Source organism: Cervus canadensis, chromosome 2, assembly GCF_019320065.1.
Source record: "Cervus canadensis isolate Bull #8, Minnesota chromosome 2, ASM1932006v1, whole genome shotgun sequence".
Classification (NCBI taxonomy): domain Eukaryota; kingdom Metazoa; phylum Chordata; class Mammalia; order Artiodactyla; family Cervidae; genus Cervus; species Cervus canadensis.
Window position 1 is genome coordinate 100,425,833 of NC_057387.1, and position 23,920 is coordinate 100,449,752.

Here is a 23,920-nt window from a genome sequence, read left to right on the forward strand (position 1 = left end):
TGGCAGGCTGCAGTCCACGGGGTCGCAAAGAGTCGGACACGACTGAAGCGACTTAGCACACACACATACAAACAAGGAACTAAAACCACGAGGAAGGAAAAGAGGCTACCAGAAATGACTGATTTGAAAAAGAACCAAACAGATCTTTAAAACACAATGGACTGGTCAGAAAACAGACTAAACATAGCTAAAGAAAGAACCTATGAACTGGAATGTGGAGCTCCAAGAAACAAATTTAAAAGTGTCAGTACCTGTGGGAGACAGAATGAGATGGTATAACATTCATCTAACTAGAATTCCAGAAAGATAAACTGGGGAGAATGGGAAAGAAGCAATACTCAAAGATATAATGGAAAAAGTTTTTTAAACTTCAGGAAAAGACATGAGTCCTTATAGGGGCCAAAATATATCCCAAGCAGGACTGGGATAAAGTTCATACTTGCACAACACAAAAATCAAAGAGAAATCTTAAGAATAACCAGAAAGAACTAAAAAATAAATAAGTAAAACACAACTAAGCTTAGAGCAGACTTTTTCAACAGGAACAAAGGAAACCAGGACAAAATAGAATAGTATCTTTAAAGTGCTAGGATGAATAGTTGTTAATCTTGAATTGACATCAAGAATGAGAGCAAAATAAAAACAAAACCAGAAATTCCCAAAGAAATTTCTAAAGCATATACTTCTGGAAGAACCAAAGTAATTTCTAAAAGGAAGGTGTGAGGGACTTCCCTAGTGATCCAGTGGTTAAGACTCCATGTTTCTGCTGCAGGGGACGTGGGTTTGATTCTCAGTTGGGGAGCTACGATCACACATGCTGCATGCAGCCAAAAAAAAAAAAAAGAAAAGAAAAATAAACAAGATAAAACTAAAATATAACATGAAAGGAGTAATTAGATCAACTGTTTATTAAGGTTCCTGGATTGTTTAGGAAGCAGTGAAGATACTGTATATTTTAAGATTTTAGGCTTTGTGGGCATGATTTATTTTTAACAGCAACCATAAAAGAATAGTCACATATGAACCTTCAAACCTAAATGAAAACTCAAATATACTTTTTTAAAAACCTTCCATCAGTTCTAAAAATAAAGCAGAAGGAGGTATGTGTATGTTTAGGGTAGTGGTGGGGTGGGGGGATATAAAAAGGATAAAGGGGAAAAAGGCCATAAAATAATATGGCAGAAATAATTCCAAATATGTCAGTAATCACAATATATATGAACAAACAAAGCTCATCAAAAAAAAGATAGTGTCAGTTTGGATTTAAAAGCAATCATAAGAACAAAGTATATCTGTGTATGAGACAAAGATACATGGTAAGGTTAAAAGTAAAAGGATGAAAGTGATATGGTGATATCCATATCACCATATTATGGTGCAGCCATAAAGTGATATGGCTGCACATTAAGAATATACTTTAAAAAACACTAAATTGTACACTTTAAAATGGTTACAATGGTAAATTCTATCTCAATACTATTGTTAAAAAGTTAAAGGATGACATCCAGCAAATATTAACCGATAGGCATCTGGTGTCACTGTATTAACACCAGACAAAATCAACTTAAAGGCAAAAAGGATTACTAAAGTCACAAAAGAATGATAAAAGATTCAATTTACCAGGAGGACACATAATTCTAAATTTGTATGTTCCTAATACTAACACCTCAGGATATAGTCATTCAAAATTATCAGATATACAAAGAAAATCTGACAAATGTATCATAATAGAGAATGTTAACACATCATTATCAATTAAGACATCAAACAAATAAAATGTCAACAAAGATATAAAGATTTAAACAAAATAATAAAAAAGCTTAAAAAAAAGCTTCATCTATGGGAGACATATCAGTTCTGCAGCAAACAATGAGAGAATATATATCCTAGAAAGTGAAGGCTAATGGTTTTGAAATAAACTCCAGCTACTTAAAAAAGTGAAGTACAAACAGATGAACATGGAACTGATTTTGTTTTATACACCTTAGAAAAACACAACCTAATGGGAACACAGGCAGCAAAATACTGGAATCTAGATATTCTACCAGTTTTCCATTTCTTCACCAATTCCTAATTTTTAAGGAAAATGATCACTTAAAAACGAGGCTGGGTAGATGCATGAAAAAGAGGGATAGATTAGAAGTGATTGGCAAGACAGCTTTTACATTCACTATCTCTTTTCCTTTTAAACATGAGAATCTAGGTCAGAATACATTTGGTAGAGAAAGTAAAGAATGAGCTAACTCACACAAAAAAAAAAAAAACAAAAAAAACAAACAAACAAAAAAGAATGAGCTAACTAGCCTAGTTTCTTAAATGGCTCAGAGACACGTGTACCTGTACCTTCAGGCAATGGCCATCAAGAGGGGAGAACAAAGCACTAATTAACAGACATCTATTCTAAGGGGGGAATTAAGAGATGCAACTGAAGATTTCCATACAAAAATATTCATTACAAGAATATTTTTAACAGCAAAAAACTGGAAACCCATATACCCAATAAGAGGAAAAGTGATTTTTAATTAAAAAAACAGAAATACATATAGCAAGATGTTTATGGCTAGTTGGATTATTCATGTTTTCTAATTTATCTATTACTTTAGTAATAAGCAAAATAGGCTGCTATGTTTAATAATAATGGTTAACAGTTTCCATTCATTAAAAGACCTATGTACCAGACATTGTATTATTAGATATTTTACAGTTAATCTCCACTACTGCAAGGCAGCTATCATCAGCCTTAATCTGAACTATGAATTAATTCTTTTATAAAACAAGCAGGTCTCTATTAGAAAACATAGGTTCTTGTATCTTGGTTTGACGTCTGCATTTAGGAAGCTATTCAGAACTCCACGGAGTCATGTTCAAAGATATGGAATAACAAGAGCTTAAATAAGGGTCATATTTTGCAAAAATGAAACCTGTTTATTTGGGGTAGATTCTTAGATAAAATTGGATTTTCTTTTCCCATGTTAATTTCACATATAAGAAAAAAAAATAAGTATCTTTCTTTTTTCTATAGCACTTTCCTTTTCATAAAATAAAATTCACATGCTGATTCATTTGATCGTCACAACAGCAAGCTGGGCAAGATGGGAAGTATTATCTTCATTTTAGAGATGATGGATGCCAGGAAGTTAAAATATCTTAAGATTATCATGCTGATAAGCAGTGGGTAAAACCCAAACTCATACCTCTGGATCTTGTCCTTTTTCTATTATACTTATCACCTGGGAAGACATCCACATGACCCTAGCTCTTGCTGGGGAAATACTTGTTTTCTTCTATAAAAGGACAGTTTTTATATATTTAAAATTTTCCTTTCACTTAAAATGCTTTTGAGACAGGTTGTTCTAATTACTGAATTTGTCTTCTGAAGGACAAACTGCTGGGAGAAAGTTTCCTAGACATCTTTTAAAATGTGAATAGCCAGTATGGAGATACTCATTGAATTGTTAATAATAGTTATCTCTAAGAAGAGGGATTTATTTTTTTTCTTTAAACATCTGCTCAAATTGAAACACTTCATCTTCTCTACACTATCCAGACTTAAAACCATTTCTGCATTCCCCACTGTGTTGTATCAATACGTAGTAGGTATATAGTAGCAAGTGCTGAATAAACCACCATGTCCTAAACTTCTGCCACACTTGTGTATTTGCTGTGTAATTATTTAATATCTTTTAAAAAATAAATTCACTTTTTAAAACTTAGCCTTATCCCAAACGACAACTTTCATGAAATCATGATACACTAGTTTGATCTTTTTCCTAATATACATTAATACACATATAGCCATTCAAATTTCAAATATTGATATCCTACCAAAATCACCTCACCTGTATACATGCAATGAAAAGCAATACATGAGATTTGGGTCAATCTTTGACTTTCTCCTTCAGTCTCCATAATAGCAATCACCGTAAGTCCATCTTTTATTACGACTTCTCACTTATTCTGACCTCTCACTCTGGTGTAGGCCTTTATTTCATGCCTATCTGGGTTATCTTGATGCAGTAAGTCCCTAGCAGTCCCCTTTGCCTCTAATCTTTGCTCTATCATATATGTTGCCATCAAATCTTAAACTTCCTAAAACAAACTTTGGACTCTTTTTCCCAAGGGATCTTCCTGACCCAGGAATCGAACCTGGGTCTCCCGCATTGCAGGCAGATTCTTTACCATTTGAAACACCAGAGAAGCCCCTTGGCCTTTACCCAAATCAATTGAAACTTTCCAGGTCACTGAAAACAACCACTAGAATGTCTTCAGGAAGAAGTACTTTACAAACTGGTCCTGGCCTACCTTTCTATCCCCTTCTACAAGAATCCATTTATTCATTAGTCTTAGAGTAGCCATTGTGCAGTTGTTTTTATAGCTTTATTCATTATATATCTTCATCCTGAAAAGCTCCAGCCCCAAATCAAAATTCTGCCTACTTCAAATATCCTCTCTTTTAAGAAATCTGTCTGACCATTAGAATCTGCATTCATTTCTGAATTTCTAAAAGTCACACAATTTCAGCCACTTATTTACCACCCCCTGACTTAAACTATGAGCCAAATCTAGTCTCCTCTACTACAGGTTCTCTGGGGTAGGACTATGTAATTTATATATAGACGCTAAAACATTTGCATCTGGACTTCCTTGTGGTACAGTGGATAAAAATCCGCCTGCCAAAGCAGGGGACACCGGTTCAATCCCTGCTCTGGGAAGATTCCACATACTGAGGTGCAGTTAAGCCTGTATGCCATAACTACTGAACCCACGTGCCACAACTACTGAAGCCTGTGCTCCACAACGAGAGAAGCAATGAGAAGGTCGCACACCACAGCAAAGAGTAGCCTCCACTCACCACAACTAGAGAAAGCCTGCATGCAGCAATGAAGACCCAGCACAACCGCAAATAAAATGATTTTTTTTAATTTAAAAAATAAAATTTTTGCAGGTATCAATGAAATAAAGCAGGCTCTTCAAGAAGCTAACAAAATAATTCAAACTCCATTCAACACAGTTCAAAAGACTAACCTTTTCTAAGATCTAAACCAAAGAATACTGTTCTCATAGATACTGTGTTATGCATGTAAGTCACTTCAGTCATGTCTGACTCTTTGTGACCCCATGGACTGTAGCCCACCAGGCTCCTCTGCCCATGGGATTCTCCAGGCAAGAATACTGGAGTGGGTTGTCATTTCTTCCTCCAGAGTCTCATAGATACTAAAGGTCAGTAATTTCATTAGATTGCTTGAAACCAGCAGACCACTATCTAACACCCAGGTCGACTATAGTCATCTACCCTGTACGTAGATACCACTTCAGCAGGTTGACTTGCTGAACGTGCATGATTCCCCAGTGTTCTTACTTGGTTACTCTTTCTGGGCTTCAGTTTTCCTATCTATAAGATGACCTTAAGAGCTCTTCCTAGCTTAAAATCCTATGATGTTGGTCAGATCAAAATGACTTTTATCACAGTAGCCTGATAAAATAAATCTACTTAAAAAAAAAATACAATCCAAAGAGTTAACCCTCATCCAGTGCTATTTAACCCCTTCACATTTTGTGATATTTATAACAGTCTAGATATTTATAATAGTCCAGGCACTCTATTAGACTGTCTCTTTAAAATCAAAACAGATGCTCAATGATAATAGTTTTTTCCACTGGTACTCAAGAGTACACAGGTTTTTCACATATATTATTTCATTGAATCTCCACAACCCTAAAAGGTAGGCATCTTTATCTCAGTGTTTTTCAATTAGCAGTGATCTTGCCTCTTCTCTCCCAACCCTGAGGACATCTAGGAATATCTAGTGACATTTTCCATGGTCACAATTGCTGGGAAAGGAGGGACTGATACCCGCACCTGGTAGGGAGAGGCCAAGGATGCTGCTAAACATCTCATGAGGCACAAGACAGCCTCCCACAGTGAAAAACTATTTGGTCCAAGATGTCAATAGTTTCAAGATGAGAGACCCTGCTGGCATTGTCTATCAGTTAAGAAATCAAAGCTTTAGACAGCTTAACTTATTTGCACAGTTACACAGATCTCAAATCATTTCTGAATGCCATCAAAGCCAATGGCACATCCCATCACATATGCAACTACTAGAGACTGTTTCTGATTAAACATGTATTGTTTTCTTATCACTGTCTCCCCTTCCCCATTTAGTCTTGGTATACTTTAGATTTTGCTAATTACCATCAGTTGACCTCATCTAGGAGAAGATTCAGAAGAAGCTTTCTCAGACTATAAGGTCAGATTAAAGAAATGTCTTCTCTTAGGCTCTCACTGCATTTCTTATGCTCTCACAAGTATATATAGCTTCGTTGCAGCACCCACCATATGGAGCTGTGCTTGTATGATTTTCTCCCCTTTAGACTATAAGCTCCTTGACAGCAAGGTTTCCCTCTTCGTTTTTGAATTCCAAAGAAAGTATCTCAGCAGAGTTTACAATTCATAAATGTTTGTTAAGCAAACAAAAGAAAACTGACCAAGTTACACAGTATACACTCCAAAATGCACAGCTACTAAATGACAACCAGGATTCAGATTTAAGTCTCCATCACCAAAGACTATAATTACTACATCTCAGTGAAGTTAAAAATGAGATGATTATTATCTCCTCTTTGTCTTGTCTGTGGGAATTCTTCAATCATAAACATATCAGGAATTATATATAAAGTCCCTGTTTTTAGACAGTTTATAATCATACAAATTTTCCTATCTTATACTTGTGCACATTCTGTGAAAACTTGAAAGCTAGTTAACATGTAACAACAGTGATATTCTTTCCCAAATACCACAATTATAAAGGGGCAGTTATATTTTTATTTGATAGTCTCCCTGAGTTCAACACTCACTACATAGAAATTAATATTATTTTGAGTTGTCATAGAAACTGTTTATAAAAACTAAGCCAGGGTCTCTTAGGAAAAGAAGAACTCACTTTAACTTTAGCTTTTATTTCTTCACTGTCCCCTTCTCCATCATTGCGGGGTTCCATGCCAGACTCCTCCTGGATGTCTTTGTTTAGTACAGAATACTCTTCTAGTAGAGTGTCAAACAAAACTATTCGCTTGTTCTTGAAGAAGCCATAAAAATAAGCATTGCTGTGGGAAGAGCGTTTAGATCCTGAGGAAAAGACAGTTCAAAGCACGGAAAATAATTAAAAAGCCTGGGGTCTTTTGGAGAGATGCCTAGAAACTGAATTACTAGAACGGACGTTAACATTTTCAAATTGTTTAATACCTGAAGAATATTATATCAGCGTAAATCACCACCAGCAGTGGAGAGTGTCTGTTTCTCTTCAGTCTTAACAACAAATATTTAAGCTCATTGCAGCTTTCTAACAACAAATAAATAAATAAAGCCTAAATATCCAATGGTCATGGAATGATTCAATTATGATAAAGCTATGAGTTGGAATTTTAGGCAGCCAGAAAAAAACTATACTATTGAAATATTTTAACAAGATTGGAAAAGCTCACCAACATACTGAAAAGGATATAAAACCTCATGTATACAAAGTCCCATTACTGTTGTGAAAAAATGTACATGTAAATAGAAAAGCCTAACACAAGCCTATTAAGAAATATATTAAAATACTGAAGTGTTTATCACTGGCTTATAGAAACATGGGTTTTTGCTCCCTCCTTTATACTTTCTTCTCTTCCAAAGCTTTTAAAGTATACTTATTTAATCAGAAAAAATTAAAACTATCTTAAAATCAACTGGAAAAAAAAAAGCTCTAAATTTTTAGCAGTGGCTAACAATAGCTAAACTATGGTTGATATTTATTTTCTTCTTTATATTTTTCTTTATTTTCATTATATTTTATGTCCTGCCATGTGCAGTGAATTAATTGGTTAATGATAAACTTTAAGTTCAAATCTTGACTCTGCCATGTATTATTCATATAAATGCAAGAAATTTTCTTAATTTCTTTAAGCTTTATTTTCATGTTTATGATATGAGGCTAGGACTTTTTGGTTTGATTGCCTGGAAGTTAAGAGCCAAACATGTGGTCCAATTTTATCAATGATATAGGATCTTAGCATCTGCAAAGTTGTGTATCTGCAAAGTTGTGTATCTGCATCTTATATTTCTATCTCATTCCTATTTTTTCAAAATTTTAATTAATTTAAAAATATTTCTTAGAAGTTACCTGAAGTTATCTATGGAAGTAGGCAGATAAGCAAAACGAAATTAATGTCTTAGTATCTCCCACTGGCCCAAGGATCTCAAAGTATGGCCCAAAGAATGCCTACACCAAAACCACCTACAGGTACTTGTTAGATGTAAACAGCAGAAATATCCAATAAGTCAAAATGTCTGGGAATGGGGCCAAGGAATCTTTTAACAGATTTTCCAGGGAATTGTTATACTCACTAAAGTTTAAGACAATAAGCTCTTGTATCACTGTGCCTTGCATGTAGCATTTACTCAATAATGCTTGTTTACTGAATAGATTTATCGTACCATTTGAGGTATGAAGTAATGTATCTGAGAATTCTGAACACCAAAATGTCCTATGTGACTGTACGGCACTGCCGGCTGTCTCTTCATCTTTTTTTAATGATGTCTTGTCTTAATCAACCTCTCAGCAGCATCTGACACAGTTGGCCATTCCCTCCTTGAAACACTTTTTTCTCTTATCCCAAAAGAAATACCATCTTCTCCTCATTTTCTTCCTACCTCAGTGGTCTCTCCTCCTCAGCCTCCTTTGCCTGCTCTTTCCCCCTCTGCTGACCCTGACCTGAGCCCCCTTCTCCTCTCTGAACGCCCTCATCCATGGAAGTATCTACATGTCAGATACTTTTCAGACCACTATGTCCAGCCCTGGCCTCTCCCTAGAACTCTGGAGTCATATATCCAGCTGCCTATTTGACATGCTTACATCTCCACAAGAATGTCTATAGTACATCTTTCCTGTTTATATTCTCACATGTCATTTTTTCCCTGACCAGTATTCAAACCCCCTTGCAGAGTTTAGGGAATTTAGCATCATGCAAGACTTGTGAGAGACTGCTTCTCATTTAAGAAATCGAAAAAAGCTAGATATCTGCTTCCCCAGCACTCCTGACAGTTAGTCCAGTGCCCTGGCTCAGTCCATCAGATGCACCCACTGGGGACTCTGAATAGTAGCTAATTACATGAGGAGGCAAGGCAGTGAGAAATTAATTCTGCAGGTACTAGTGGGAGGGATGTTAGAGATGTAAACTGCTAAATTCCAACAGCAGTGTCCTCACCAGACTGGTTCTTCAGGGTGATTCTGAGTTCCTAGTCTCCCGGGGAAGAGCCCATTTCCCAAGTTTGGCAAATTTAACTTTCCTGTGACCTTGTGAGTTATAAAATATTGTTTCAAAAGGAATTTTTCATGTTAAATTAGCCATAGTTGGTTTCTATGGCTGACTTACAACTAATTATTGCTTGTTGAACTCCAGTATGATATTCAATAGGTATCTCAAATTATAACACACCTAACAGAACTCCAACTCTCACACACTTGTTCTTCTCCCAGTTTTCTCCCATCTCAGTAGCCTACCATTTATCCAACTGCTTAGGCCAAAAATCTAAGTCATTATCTTTAAGGTCTCTAGCTCCCTTATTCTTTTACATGTCATCTATTATCAAATTCCATCAACCCTACCTCTAAAACACATCCTTGATACACCCACTTCTCTCCATCAATTACTACTGTTGTGGTTCAGTCGCTAAATTGTGTCCAATTCTTTGCAACTCCATGGACTGTAGCCCACCAGGCTCCTCTGTCCATGGGATTTCCGAGGCAAGCATACTGGAGTGGGCTGCTACTTCTTCCTCCAGGGAATCTTTCTGATCCAGGGATGGAACCCAGGTCTCCCAGGCTGGCAGGTGGATTCTCTACCACTGAGCCCTCAGGATAGACTGCTCTGGCCTAATTAACCTTCTCTCCTGAATGGCACCAGCCTCTAACTGCTCACCCTGCTTCTGCCCTCGCCTCCCTACCACCTTCTCTGTATGGCAACCTGAGATAGGTTAAAAAGTAAAAACCCAGGCCATGTCACTTTCCTGCCTAAAACCTTCCACAGCTTATCTGTGGACTGAAAATTCAAGATTCTCACCCTGATTTATAAAGGCCTGTGTGGTCTGACTCTGGCCTATGTCTCAGATTTTATGTCAAAACACTTTTCCTGCCATGCGGCAGCCACACTCAACTTTTTTCTGTTTCTTGAAGATACCAAGCTCTGGATAGTCTCCCCATGGATGGCTCCTTCCTTCAGATCTCAGTTTAAATTCATTTGCTTGGAGAAGTCTTGTCTAATGACCTAATCTAAAGTATCTACTCAGTCATTCTTCGTCACTTCACACCAGTTTAATTCTCTGTGCAGTACTTGCTCCCTGATATTTTCTAAGATCAAGACTATTAGTTTTTCACTTGGTTTTTCCTTTCAGTTTACAAATCCATTATATGTGTTGCTGTTAGTGACAACATTCATTCACTCAAAATATTTTTGAGGACTGTTACCATTATTAACAACAACAAAAATATGCATTACAGATGAGTAACTTCTGTTTAGCAGAGGTAAGTTCCCCAAAGTCAAAAAGGGACTGTGTGATAGAACTAGAATTTAAATCCAAGCCTATTGGCTCTACAACCTGACCTCTGAAATGCTATCCCCACCTACTCAAATCTTGATTTTCCCACAAAGTCCCAAATAACCTTCCATAAAGCCTTCTCTATTTCAGCTAACATCATATAGTACTGATAGTATATTTCACATATCTTCTCAATTACCTCTATTGTCATAGTATTAGCATTTACATTTTCTGATTATAACTTAAGTGGCCAGCAACTTAGGTTGCTCCCTCAGTAAAAGTGCCTCAGAGATTGTTCTACTACACTCATCATTGTGCTACTGGTTTAATATTAATTAAAAGAATAATAATCTCAGAGGCTAAAGAAGTAGTATGCATTGGCTTATTTTTCTACCATTTCCCCAAAGACACGTTCCAATTGTGCCTTCAGTTGGCCACCAAATGTCTAAGATTTCTTTACTCTTCTGGTTACTGTTAACTCATCTTTCCTTGATGAAAGACTCCTTGAGAATTTAGTAGTCTTACACAAGCTAACATAGATAGCTTAACTCTCAAAAGTAATCATCAGAAAAGCAGAATATAACTAACATAAAGTATTCAGTGGTACCAGCCTTGGGTAATTTACAGGTGAAATCAGAGTCTAGCAGAACATTGGAAGTCTTCTTGGGGGAGATAAAGCCAATAACACTGGTTTTGTTTCCAAGCCCCCAAACCAGTGCCAAATGGAATCTGACAAAGCAAGAGTCCAGTTCAATTACCTAAAGAAGCCAGGTAGGTAACAGAAGTGAATAAATCAGTCTAGTATCATGACATAACAAGGACTGAAAAAGGCCTTGACCCAGAATTAACAATACTGTAAAGCCAAACAAATGCAGCTAGAGGCAAGAGCAGGATTTGGCATCAGGCCACCAGTTTCTATCCCTGGACTATGTTATCAATTCTCATAAATCTTCAAAAGCCAAAATGGAAAATCCTACTCTTTAAAGGACAAAAACAAACACCCACCCCCCAAAACCAACTGATGTGCTCTTTTATTAAAGTTTTAAGAATAAAGTACTCAACTAAAACAAATTACTCAAATAAAACCTTCTTACCCCAGGGAGCCTTACCTTCAACAACATACACCTTAGTCAAAGGGAAGTCAATACTCTTCGCCATGACTTCGATTTCTTGTTTCAGCTTTCCCTCAGGAAGCGGGGTGAATTTGTCAAATAAAGGGGCAATGTAATCAGCATAGATGGTGACAAGCACCTGAAAAGCAAATGTTAGATCAACCTGATTATGTCCTTAAAGAGAAACAACTCACTATACAAATTCAATACAAAAACAATTATGTAATTCCAAGCCCTGAAAGCAGGGACCTTATCTTATTTGTTCTGGTATTCCCAGCCCCAAATAGTATCAGACAGTAAGCATTTAATATGTGTTTGATGAAACAAATCAAAATGAGTAGTCCCTAGATGATAATAATTAAGAAGCCAAGTGGTCTGCTCAAAACTATCTTGGGTATTTCTGACACTTCATAAGCCCATCATAACTTGGAATTCTTTCAGGGTAATCATAATAGACTTGAAGTGTTTGCTAAAAAAAGAACTACTAGAGCTTAATTTGCCTGCTAACACTAATGACCTGCAGCTCACAAGCGTACACACTGGCTGAAACAGCACTTCTTTAAGCATCTTGGGAGCATTTCTTGTGCTCTCTCTCCTCTCATTTCAATTAGCCATACAACATATATTTGTAAGTCCAACTAACACCCGTTTTGTAGTTATAATCCACTGGCTGGAAGTAAAGCAATGAGCACCATAGTAACCTCATCATGAGTGCAGCTGATAGGTGGCATTTTCTGGGGGCTGTTAATAGACCATTTTGATTCTGTTGTAGTAGTGTTTGTACCATGAAGCAGTTTAGAATTTGAGAAAGAGAAGAGGAAAAGAAGAGGTGAGGCAGGGATCATGGGGGAGAGGAGAGGAAGAAGGGGAGGGAGGAGGATGAGAAGGAAGAAAAGGGAGCTGCAGGGGAGAGAAGGGAGGAGACAGGGAGAAGGGATGGGCACAGGGGACGGGGAAGAAGAGGTAACAGGAAAAGGGAAGGAGGAGGAAGGGAAAGGCGGGGAAGGAGGGCAGAAGAAAGCAAATGCAGTTATGCTTTCTTCTTCTCATCCCACTTACATCTGTTCTCTCTTCAAAATATCCACAGTGTTTAGACACTGGAGCTCAGTCAAGGGTCATCAAAATTGTCAGTCATCACTCTGGTGGCAACTCACAAATGCACAGCCCCAAACTGCCTGACAACTGGATAATTAAAAGTAACTAACAACTAGCTTCTAGAATCTGTAAGAGTCAGTATAAGGAGAAGAAAATCTATGGTCAGAGTCAGCTCTCCTATTTCTATAGCTAAAAGCAGAAAATAAAAGGGGAATTTATATGAGCACCTATTTATATTTCTTCTGCTTCTTAAGGACCGTATAGATGCTAACAAAGATTAAGTCACAGTTTTCTCACCAAGGTACGCTTTGTAAAAGAAAATCAAAACAAAGATTTCACTCACCAGAGATACAACTAGCGTAAACAGCCAGGCATAAATAAAAAAATAGTCTCCCCCAATTTTAATAATGTAAAGTAGAAGTGAAGATACAGGTAATAAAATGCACTGAGTCACAACAAATTTCTTGATCGCATCTTTCATGAAGAACCCCAAAGTCTGAAAAAATAAAAAGTCATCATAAGAGACTAAGAAACTGCTTTTAAAATAATGAGTGAATAGCAAAGGATATATCATTAAAGCAAGTTTAAAAATGAAAAGGCAGTCATATAAAGCCTATATGACAACAGGTAGCCTAAGACAATAAGTCAATGCCTTGCATTTTACAGTTTAAAATAAACTTATTTAAACGTTATTAGCTGAAAAACACTAGACGTTAGTAGTAGAAGAATTTATGGCAAGACCTTAAACTATGATCTTTACCATATCTGCAGTTCCTTTTTTCTAGATTAATTCATGCTCTAAAATAGCAAATTATTGTTGTTGTTAGTCACTCAGTCGTGTCCGACTCTTTGTGACCCCATGGACTGTAGCCTGGCAGGTTCCTCTGTCCATGGGATTCTTCAGGTAAGAATACTGGAGTGGGTTGTCATTTCCTTCTCCAAAATAGCAAATTACGTTTTAATTATTACTAGCAGAGGACAAAAGCACAAAAGATCTTCGCACTGAAAAGACAACATTTGCATTCTCTATTTTACCTGTTGATTGAAACCATGTTTTTCTTCTATCACGAAAGTATTATAAAGACTCCATGGCAAACCAGTCAACGCACTGAAAAGTGTAGCCAACAGCAGAAACACCAAGGATTGAGTGATCTAAACACAAGAGAAAAAAAGGCAGTTTTTAAATATTAATTCATTCTTCAAACAAATTACTAGGGAACAAATCAATGAGTATACACTAAGTACTTACTATAACTCAAGCAATGTGCTTGATTCTATGGGTAACACAAGGTCTAAAACATCACCTCCACCCTCAGGACTTATTTGTAAGATAGGGAGGCAATAAAATACTTCTTTAATTACACAAGCACCATATGAAAGTTAACTTGAAGTCATACAGACAAAATGGTTAAAAGAACTTAAAAATGAGACACAGCCACATACGCTAATGAATTCAAGAGGTTTATAAAGCTGATGAGACTTGGAGTGCTACTCTGAAGAAAGAGATAAATTAGTGGAACAGAAAAGACAAAGAGGAATTCCACACAATTTGAAAAAGCAAGGAGAAAGAAAACAGCGTCCTGAAAGTGAAAGATGACAAGATGATGGGCCTGGTTGTGACCAGGTGGAGAAACATAATGGAGCATCAGAAAAGCTGGGCCAGGGCAGGTGGGGCAGAGTGTGCTGAAACTTTCACAGAGCCCAAATCCAATAGAGACAATTGTTCTCAAGGATTCCTTTCATTGCTTTTACAACAGATCCTTAGGAAAGAAAAAGCTAAGAACTGCCTCATTTTTCTTCACAAACATTTTCCTATGATAGTGGAGAACAAGGACTAATTAGCATAAAGGGACTTGTAGGGAGGGGGAAAGGGCAATGGAGCAAACAGAACCCTCTCCTTCCCTCCCACCACATTATCACTCTCCCTCTTACTCCGCAGTGGACAACTGAATTCTTTTTTTTAAAAAAATCAATTAACTTTTTGCTGTGCTGGGTCTTCACTGATGTATGGGTTTTTCTCTAGTTGCCGTGAGCACGGGCTACTCTCCAGTTGCAGTGTGTGGGCCTCTCAGTGCAGTGGCTTCTCTTGTGGAGCACAGGCTATAGGACTCGCAGGCTTCAGCAGCCGCGGCAGGTAAATCAGTAGTTGCAGCTCACTGGCTCTAGGGTACAGGCTCAATAGTTGCAGTATATGGGCTTAGTCACCCCAAGGCATGTGGGATCTTCCTGGACTAGGATCAAACCTGGGTCTCCTACACTGGCAGGCAGATTCTTATCCAATGTGCCACCAGGGAAGCCCCTGAAACTGAATTCTTTTAAATGGGAGCATACCACCAAAGCATATTTGATTTGGTAGTAAAGATGCAGCCACTATGTTTCTAAACGTAGAAAAAGGGAGAAGGGAATAGGAAGAAAGGAGATTTGGCTACAACATGCAGGTGATTTATTTTAGTATTTGTCCCCAAATGGAAAATGAGATATTTTTTAAAACAAACAAACAAACAAAAAAAACAGATTCCAGGACCTTCTTCAAAACTACTGAGTCAGAATCTCATCTTCAAAAAATATAACCATATTATGGAATTTAGAAAGATGGTAATGATAACCCTATATGCAAAACAGAAAAAGAGACACAGATGTACAGAACAGACTTTTGGACTCTGTGGGAGAAGGCGAGGGTGGGATGTTTCGAGAGAACAGCATTGAAACATGTATATTATTTAGGGTGAAACAGCTCATCAGCCCAGGTGGGATGCATGAGACAAGTGCTGGGGCCTGGTGCACTGGGAAGACCCAGAGGAATCGGGTAGAGAGGGAAGTGGGAGGGGGGATCGGGATGGGGAATACATGTAACTCCATGGCTGATTCACGTCAATGTATGACAAAAACCACTATAATACTGTAAAGTAATTAGCCTCCAACTAATAAAGATAAATGAAAAAAATTAATAAATAAATTAAAACCAAATTGCAAGTTAAATATTAAAATGTAAAAACACCCCCCCAAAAAAATATATATATATAACCATATTAAATAACAGAGCATAATGTAATGTTGGTATAGGATATGCTTGCTGCAACTTCTGAAGCCCACAAGCTCCAGAGTCCATGTGCCACAACTAGAGTCTGGGTGCTGCAACAAAGATCCCACGTGTGATGTAGTCAAATAATTAATTAATTAATAAGTCTAATTCCCTAATCACTGAGCTTATATCCCCCTTAAACACTAAGATTCCAAGGGTGTTTTAAATTATTTTGCCTTAAACACTAAAACAGCCAGCATCATTCCCTGCCAATATCAATCCCTCCCCTTCCAATCCATCCTACATGCACACCAGATGAATCTAAAACGCCACTTCTCTACTTGAAAAACTTGTAATGGCTCTAAAAGACTGCAAACTCATTACGCTTTTAACGATTTTCATAATCCAATCCCAAAGTGCTACTTTTCACTACTCTTTTCTAAGACCCTTCTACTTCTAACAGATAACTGTAAGCTAATATTTAAGGAAGATGATTGAGTTAAGGGAGATATTAATACTCTAGTTGAAAAAAGGAGGTGTGACAGTCACATTGGGAAAACTGGAGAATACACAAACGCCCAGGACCTTTTCTCAGAAGAACCCTAATTCTAACTCAGAAAGGAGAAAATATCTTAGAAACAAGATCTACTGGGCAGTGAGGGGAAAGGGTTTTGACTTATAGCCTCTCAAAGGCAAAAAGATCTGGGCTCTAGCCCCATAAGTGAATAACTTAAGGTTCCAGACACAGAGTATTATAAAGTCCTGCGCCATGAGGGTGGAGTGATCCAGACCAAAATGGCCTGATGGCACACTTCACCTCTTGTCTGAGATGAACCTACTCATTCCAGCTCATATTCATAATGTGGCAACAGAACTCTGGAGCATTCTGAGTCTTTAAGTTGAGCACTTGCTGGAAAAGGCTGGGCCAAATCTCACTGTCAAAAAGTAAGGACACTAATTATGAGACCACTTGTTGGTATTCTGGAAAGCAGAAAAGTGAATGCAAGTCACTGAGTCGTGTCTGACTCTTTGCAACCCCCTGGACTATACAGTCCATGGAATTCTCTAGGCCAGTTTACTGGAGTGGATAACCTTTCCCTTCTCCAGGGGATCTTCCCATCCCAGGGATCGAACCCAGGTCTCCCACAATGCAGGCGGATTCTTTACCAACTGAGCTATCAGGGAATCCTGGAAAGCAAAAAGTCCTGCAGAAAAACACACTACCTATGCCTAAGGATAGGTTGAGGTCCACTTTGTTCTCTTCTTTTTTTAGTGAAGAAATTGGTTTTCATTATATAAGAAGTACATGCTCATTACTGAATTTTCTTAAGAGATAAGCAAAAATAAGGCAATAAAAATTGCCAAAATTCTCTCCAGAGGAAACTACTTTTCTAATTTTGGTATGTACTAGTTCAGGTTTCTTATAGATTTGAAACCTGTCTACAAAAATGGACACCTCTATATGCAATCAAGAAAAATTGAACTAACTTAAATATTCATCACTAGGACACTAGTTATATGAAAAATCTGTATGGATATTCACACATACTTTTATTTTCATATGCTGCTTCATTACTGACTTTTCCATTCCACAATAAGTTATATGAAATAATAGTACAATAATATTTTCTCCCTGTCCAACTGGCAAAAATAAGAATATCATGTATATAATAAGTACTGTCGGGACCCAAGAAAGAGGCATTTTAGTACTTCATACACTATGAAAAAACATAAACCAAGAAGAGCTGTTTCAGGTAGAAATTTGGTCAGCTATTTCCTCTATACCATGTACATTAGATGTGAATTTCAATACCAATGTTATCATCTTTCATTTCTTTACTTTCTTTTTTTTTTTTAAGTATTTATTCATTTGGCTGCATTGGGTCTTAGCTGCGGTACACAGGCTCTTTGTTGCAGCCTGCAGGCTCCTCTCCAGCTGTAGCACATGGGCTTCAGAGCACGCGGGCTCTCCAGTCATGTCACGCACAGGCTTAGTTGCTTTGCGGCACGTGAGATGTTCCCGGAGCAGGGATGGAACCCACGTCCCCTGCATTGGAAGGCAGACTCTTAACCACTGGGCCACCAGGGAAGTCCCTATGCTTTCATCTTTGTTGGCCAATTCCCTCTTTCAATGATCCATCTTTGTAAAATGTCATGTGGGTTTATAGCTGGGAGACAGGAGACAACACAACTGCACACTCTGAACCACTGAGCAGCAGTTGGGCAGTGACCAGTCACTGGCAGAATTTGAAAAGAGTGATGTGATCAGTCACTGTGTGAGCATCTGTTATTTGCACAGCGATTTATGAACTGAAGAGCTAGCAGGGAACTTGTACTTTATGCAGTTACACATATAACATATTTTGGTAAGTGAAATTTGAAACTGCTGAGGGGCTGGTGTTATTACCTAAACCAGGGAAACTGAAATGTGTGTCTATCAGAATGGCGCAGAGTGAGGACTGCTGCCAGTACCATGCACCCATCAAAGAAAATGAAGATCTACATACACAGACAGAAAGAGAGCTCTAAAACATTGTTAAATGCAAAGATAACATCTAAGAACATTATATAAAAAACTCCCTGTTAAGGTAAGGAATATTCTTATATGTATGTATATAGATTGGGTTCATTAACTCAACAAATATTTATGAAGTACCTACTCTGTAACTAGCATTGTTCTAGGCACAAGTCACAGCAGTGAAGAAAATATGTAAGATCTCTGTCCCCTTATAGCCTAAAAGTTTTGTCAGGGTGATAGATCAAAAGTAAACAAATAAACAACAAGATAAATGGAGGGCTTCCCTAGTGGCTCAGACAGTAAAGATAAATGCAGACAGTGGTAAATGCATTTGTAAAGAAAATAAAATAAGGTGATGTGCTTCACTAAAGAGTGATAGAGGGATGCTATTTTAGCTGATATTGGTCAAAGAAGGCCTCTTAGGAACCAGTTATGTTTACAGAAAACCACCTTAAACTGTTTACAAAACAATGCAGAGAACAAGCAAGTAAACAGCAATAGTGCAATGGCAGGTCAGGACATGTCTACAAAGATACAGAGATATCACAAGAAGAAGAGGTCTTAAGAGTTTGGCTTCCTTAGAAAATGGTATACAAAAAGTGACTCAGTATGAGCTGAATTAAAGCCCAAGGTACCTACACATGTCATGTTGAAGAGATGCATCATTTCAAATAAACAGGAAGGAGAGAACAGACTAATTACTGAGAAAAAGTCAAAAACAGTGTCCCAGCATCCACTACAGGCAAAGTCTCAGGTCTAAGGCTTTGATTCCAACACCGTTCCTAGAATTCCCAGAAGAGTGGGCCGCCAACTCAAGGAGCTCAGTGGAGATACTAGGAGATATATTTTGTCTCTGTTCAAAGTATCTGCTACATATGTGTATCACAGGGATCTGCTTAGCATTAAGTTCAACAAAATTCATGCTTCACTTTTCACTGATTGCACAGAGTGGTTTCTAAGAATCAGATGCCTACCCAGAGGCTACATTACCTAGCTCCCTTGCATCTGAGACTAAATGACTGGTTCACCAGTGAAACGTGAATGCCAAGGACAGGTATCACTTCGGAGCCAAGGGAGTTAAGAAGGGGATGCACTTTCTCCACCCTCTCATCCCTTTTGCCTGTTGGATGCAGAGAACATAGGGGAACTTAGGGAATGGCAGAGCCATATAAGAAAAGACTGGGTCTCTGGCTTACCACATAAAAGGATGTCACCTGTTGACTCCCAAAATACTCACACTGGACTATTATGTGATTGAGAAATAAACTACTGTGATAAGCCATTGAAATTCAGGAGTTTACTACAGTAATGTGCATTATCTTAACATAAGTGGATGAGAACTACACAGAGAAGCCTTCATTAGGTAGATGCCAAAAAATTAACTTGAGTAGAAAGCTGGCCAAGGAAGAAGAAAAGACTGACAAATATATGCTAATGAATGACATACCTCATACTCTGGTCCAAAGCCAGCATAACCACAGAAGCACCCAGAGAGTCTCCAGAGGTACGGAATTCCTCCAAAGAGAAGAATAAGCTGTAAAACAAAGCATATGTTGGTCACATTTAAGCAGTACTAGAAACTACCATATGAGAGATGTTAAAAAAAAAGAGAGAGAGATCTATCTTATTTAGGATAAAATACACATTTAGACAAATACAAACCAACTGATATACTAAGGTTAGACTGTTAAGCAAAAGTTTTTTGCCTATACATTTTATATGGATGAATTGTATATGTTATTTTATCTCAATAAAGCTGTTTAGAGAGAGAGAGAAAAAAAAAAACTGTTGTCAAAGGACCACAAAAGACGTTAAGAATCAGGAACTAAGCTTAGAATGACTGAGTCAACTTATCAAAAATCCTATGAGTGACAGAAATGGGATTTAAGCCAGGCTCTATGGCTCCATAACTGGCTTCTCCTTGAAAGGAAACAGCTCTCTTGGTTAGGACAAAGTATTAGTATAGGTGTAACTAAACATGTCCACCTACCAAACCTGGGGACAGAATAGGCTATCAGAGTCATCTTTCGATAAGGAAAAAGTGAATCCTGAGGTGGGAATCAGGGTTTCACAGGAGTAGGCCCCTTTCTCAGCACCACCCTTTGTCTTGAGCAGATAAAGTGAACAGAGATATCCACCAAACCAACAGGACATATGAATGAGGGAGCAGCTCTTAAAATGTGAAAAGGATATATGCTTACGAAACACGACTTCTCACAACAAATACCAAGTCTGTGGAAGCACTTTGGCCAGAGTCGTCAGTATATTGTTTCTTCACCCATGGACGCTTGGAAACACAATGATCACACTCCTTGGTTAGAAGCACAATATTCCCATCCATTCAGACATGGTTCCTTGTGGCTTTGAGAGTTTGGGGCATTATTATATATTGCACAGGTGTCCTTCCAACCCACTTTCCATTTATATATCCATAAATAACACAGTGGTTTGGCGCTACTGGTATCGTTTTGTTGCTAAGTCATGTCCGACTCTGTCTGACCCCATGGACTGTAGCCTGCCAAGCTACTCTGTCCATGGGATTTCCCAAGCAAGAATACTAGAGTGGGTTGCCATTTCCTTCTCCAGGGGATCTTCCCAACCCGGGGATCAAACCTGCATCTCCTGCTTGGCAGGAGGATTCTTTACCACTGGAGCCACCAGGAAAGCCTAACATAATGGTTTACCTATGCCTTTTAAGAATATATATAAATGAGATCATATTGTATTTATTACTCTACAACTTACTTTTTACACTCTACATCTTTTTAGATACATACATGGTGAGTTTTAACTTTATTTGGCATCATCAGCCTGTTCTCTAAAGTGTTTATACCAAATTACACTCCCATTAGAGCATTCCTGTTTTCCCCACTATCTCACTCATACTTGATCTATTCATCTTTCAGATTTTTAAAAATATTTATTTGGCTACCTCAGGTCTTAGTTGCTGCACGTGGGATCTTTTGTTGCGGCACATAGGCTCAGTAGTTATACTGTGTGGACTTAGCTGCCCAGCAGCATGTGAGATCTTAGTTCCCCAACCAGGGATCGAACTCACATTCCCTGCACTGCAAGGCAGATTCTTAACCGCTGGACCATGAGAGAAGTCCCCATCTTTTGGAGTTTTACCAGTATGCAGGGGATTGATATAATACCACAGGTTTCAAATATGGTCTCTGGACAGCAGCATCAGCCTTGCCTGGGAATCTGTTAGAAATACGTCTCCAGCTCCACCCTAGAACCAGAATCAGAAACTGGGAGAGGGGCCCAAGAGTCAGTCTCCAGTTATATGTGATGTACAACCAAAGTCTGAAAATCACTATTTTAATAAACTGCTTTTTAAAAGTAAGGCCCCCCCAAAAAAATAATAATAATAAATAAAAGTAAGGCCCCCTTAACTCTACATCCAGTCATTTCCACTTTGACTAACTCAATCTTGGATATAAACTATTTTCCCAGAGGACATGCTTTGGCAACATTTTATATGGTATATGCTCCACTTGTTGAACTAATTGACTTGGAATGGCATTTCCTTCATCCTATTCTCAATACTAATAAATAATGCAGAATTAAGGATTTATAATGCTTTGGGGGAAAGGCTGGAACACCTATGATTAAAAGTCCAGCTTTTAAGTAAGTATCAAGGGTAGCTTTAATATGAACTCTGAATGCATTTGGAAACAGCTATTGCTAATGTTGTTTAGCATGCTTTGGGGAATGAAAAACAAAACACAGCCAACGGTAATGTTTCTCTGTATAGATAGGATGTCCTTTAAAAAGAACTAATGATGCCAAGAAAAACAAGTCACCTGCTTTCACATATATTATTTCACTGAAGTCTTGAAAAGCAGCCAGGCTAGGGAGCACAGTAATCTCTATCTTATAGATAAGGCGACTGACACTCAGAAATGTTAAAGTAACCTGCCCAGAGAAACCCAATGACTAAGTCATTGCTTTGTGTTGAGTACTGTACTAATTGCTTCATTTATATTACCTTACTCAGTCCTTGCCACAAACCATATGAAACACGATATTAATCAATCTGCTTCTCATCTTAAAAGAGGAGGAAAAATGAGACTCAAAGAGGATGAATTGCTCACTCAGAAGTGATCAGAAATTAGAGAAGCTACAGTTTGAAATTCTTCCACTCTACCCTACTCTACTCCCCAACCATTCCATTTCTTGAGAGGACTCTTTAGTGACACCTATGAGATATCAGGAAAAGTTTGTCTCAGAGAGGGGGGACATTTTATATCTGGGTGCTCTGTCACATTTATGTGAACAGCGGCATCTGTATCTGGTCACACGTGCCTCTTACGTTCCCTTGGGTAGAAAGTAGCACAGCAAAAAAAAGTCTAATTTAATCTTTGTACTTTTTCTTTGTGACCAAAGCTTACAAACCAATTAATTTTAATCAACACAAAATGGGAACTAATGAATTTGCTTTCAAACAGAACAGGATTTCAAAGTAACACAAAACGCTTCTTATCTAATGGCAAATATAGTTTGCTAATTTCCCAAGGGTAAATTTACTACATCCATGTTGCAGTCCCAAGAGTTTCAAGAATGGTTTTTTCTTTAGATTCAGAAGAATAGAGTCTGAAACTCCATTCTCTCATTTGGCAGTGAGTGTCACCTGGCCATTATATGGTCAAGCTGTTTAATTTCTCTGAGCCTTTGCTTTCTCATCCATAAAAAGAGAAAATAACGTCTATATACTTTCAACCTCAATGTGTGTGTGGCTAACTCGCTTCAGTCATGTCCAACTCTGTGCGGCCCTATGGACTGTACCCCTAGGCTCCTCTGTGCAGGGGATTCTCCAGGCAAGAATACTGGAGTGGGTTGCCATGCCCTCCTCCAGAGGACCTTCCTGACCAAGGGACTGAACGTGTGTCTTTTACGTCTGCTGCAATGACAGGCCAGTTCTTTACTAGTGCCACCTGGGAAGCCCTTCTAGAACCTCAGAGCACTGTTGTAAACATCAAACAAAACAATAAATATAAAAGCAATATATGAAGTGAAAATCACAACCCATACAATTATCATGAAGATGACTGTTACTGTTCCCAGCTTTAGCCCATCAGTACAGCTTCTAGTTTGAGCCGTAGCACATTACAAAGGTCTCTCCTTCTATATATGGATTCTCCCTACCTCTGTCATCTCCTAGAACAAACTGAGCCATTCTCATGGCCACTAAGCATAATAAACAAGCTACCACGCATCTTTCCTAGAACCGTTTATGTGACAGCTAAGGAGACTGAAAATATTTTTCCTGTCATTGTATAATGGCCTTGTAGGGGATAAGTGAATGAATTTCAAAGAATCAAACATCAATGAGGGAAGAGGACAGTGTCTAAATTCTGCCCCTCTACTTCTATCTGAAGGCAGATTTCCTACTTGGACCATGTCTCTAATAGAAGAAATGCTTCAGTTAAATTAGCCAAAACCAGATACAATCCACATATATCACACATGTATACCTTTCCTGGCTTAGCTGGAAGGGACTGAGTTTTAATATTAATCCTCAATATCTCAGTAAATAAACGTGGCTTGGACTAGTAAAAATATAATAAAAAGTCAATTCTGAAAAGACTAAT

At 38.0% G+C, this 23,920-nt stretch overlaps 1 protein-coding gene across 1 annotated transcript in view; it reads right to left on the reverse strand.

Annotated features, from left to right (window-relative positions):
• Positions 1-23,920, reverse strand: part of ZMPSTE24 (zinc metallopeptidase STE24) — a 42,924-nt gene that overhangs the window by 12,738 nt on the left and 6,266 nt on the right. Inside the window, exons 3-7 of the mRNA XM_043461764.1 lie at positions 19,771-19,857; positions 13,819-13,935; positions 13,127-13,279; positions 11,686-11,827; positions 6,945-7,129 (exon numbers count right to left, since the gene is read on the reverse strand). Of these exons, the coding sequence (XP_043317699.1) occupies positions 6,945-7,129; positions 11,686-11,827; positions 13,127-13,279; positions 13,819-13,935; positions 19,771-19,857 (684 nt within the window). The remainder of the gene's footprint in view (positions 1-6,944; positions 7,130-11,685; positions 11,828-13,126; positions 13,280-13,818; positions 13,936-19,770; positions 19,858-23,920) is intronic.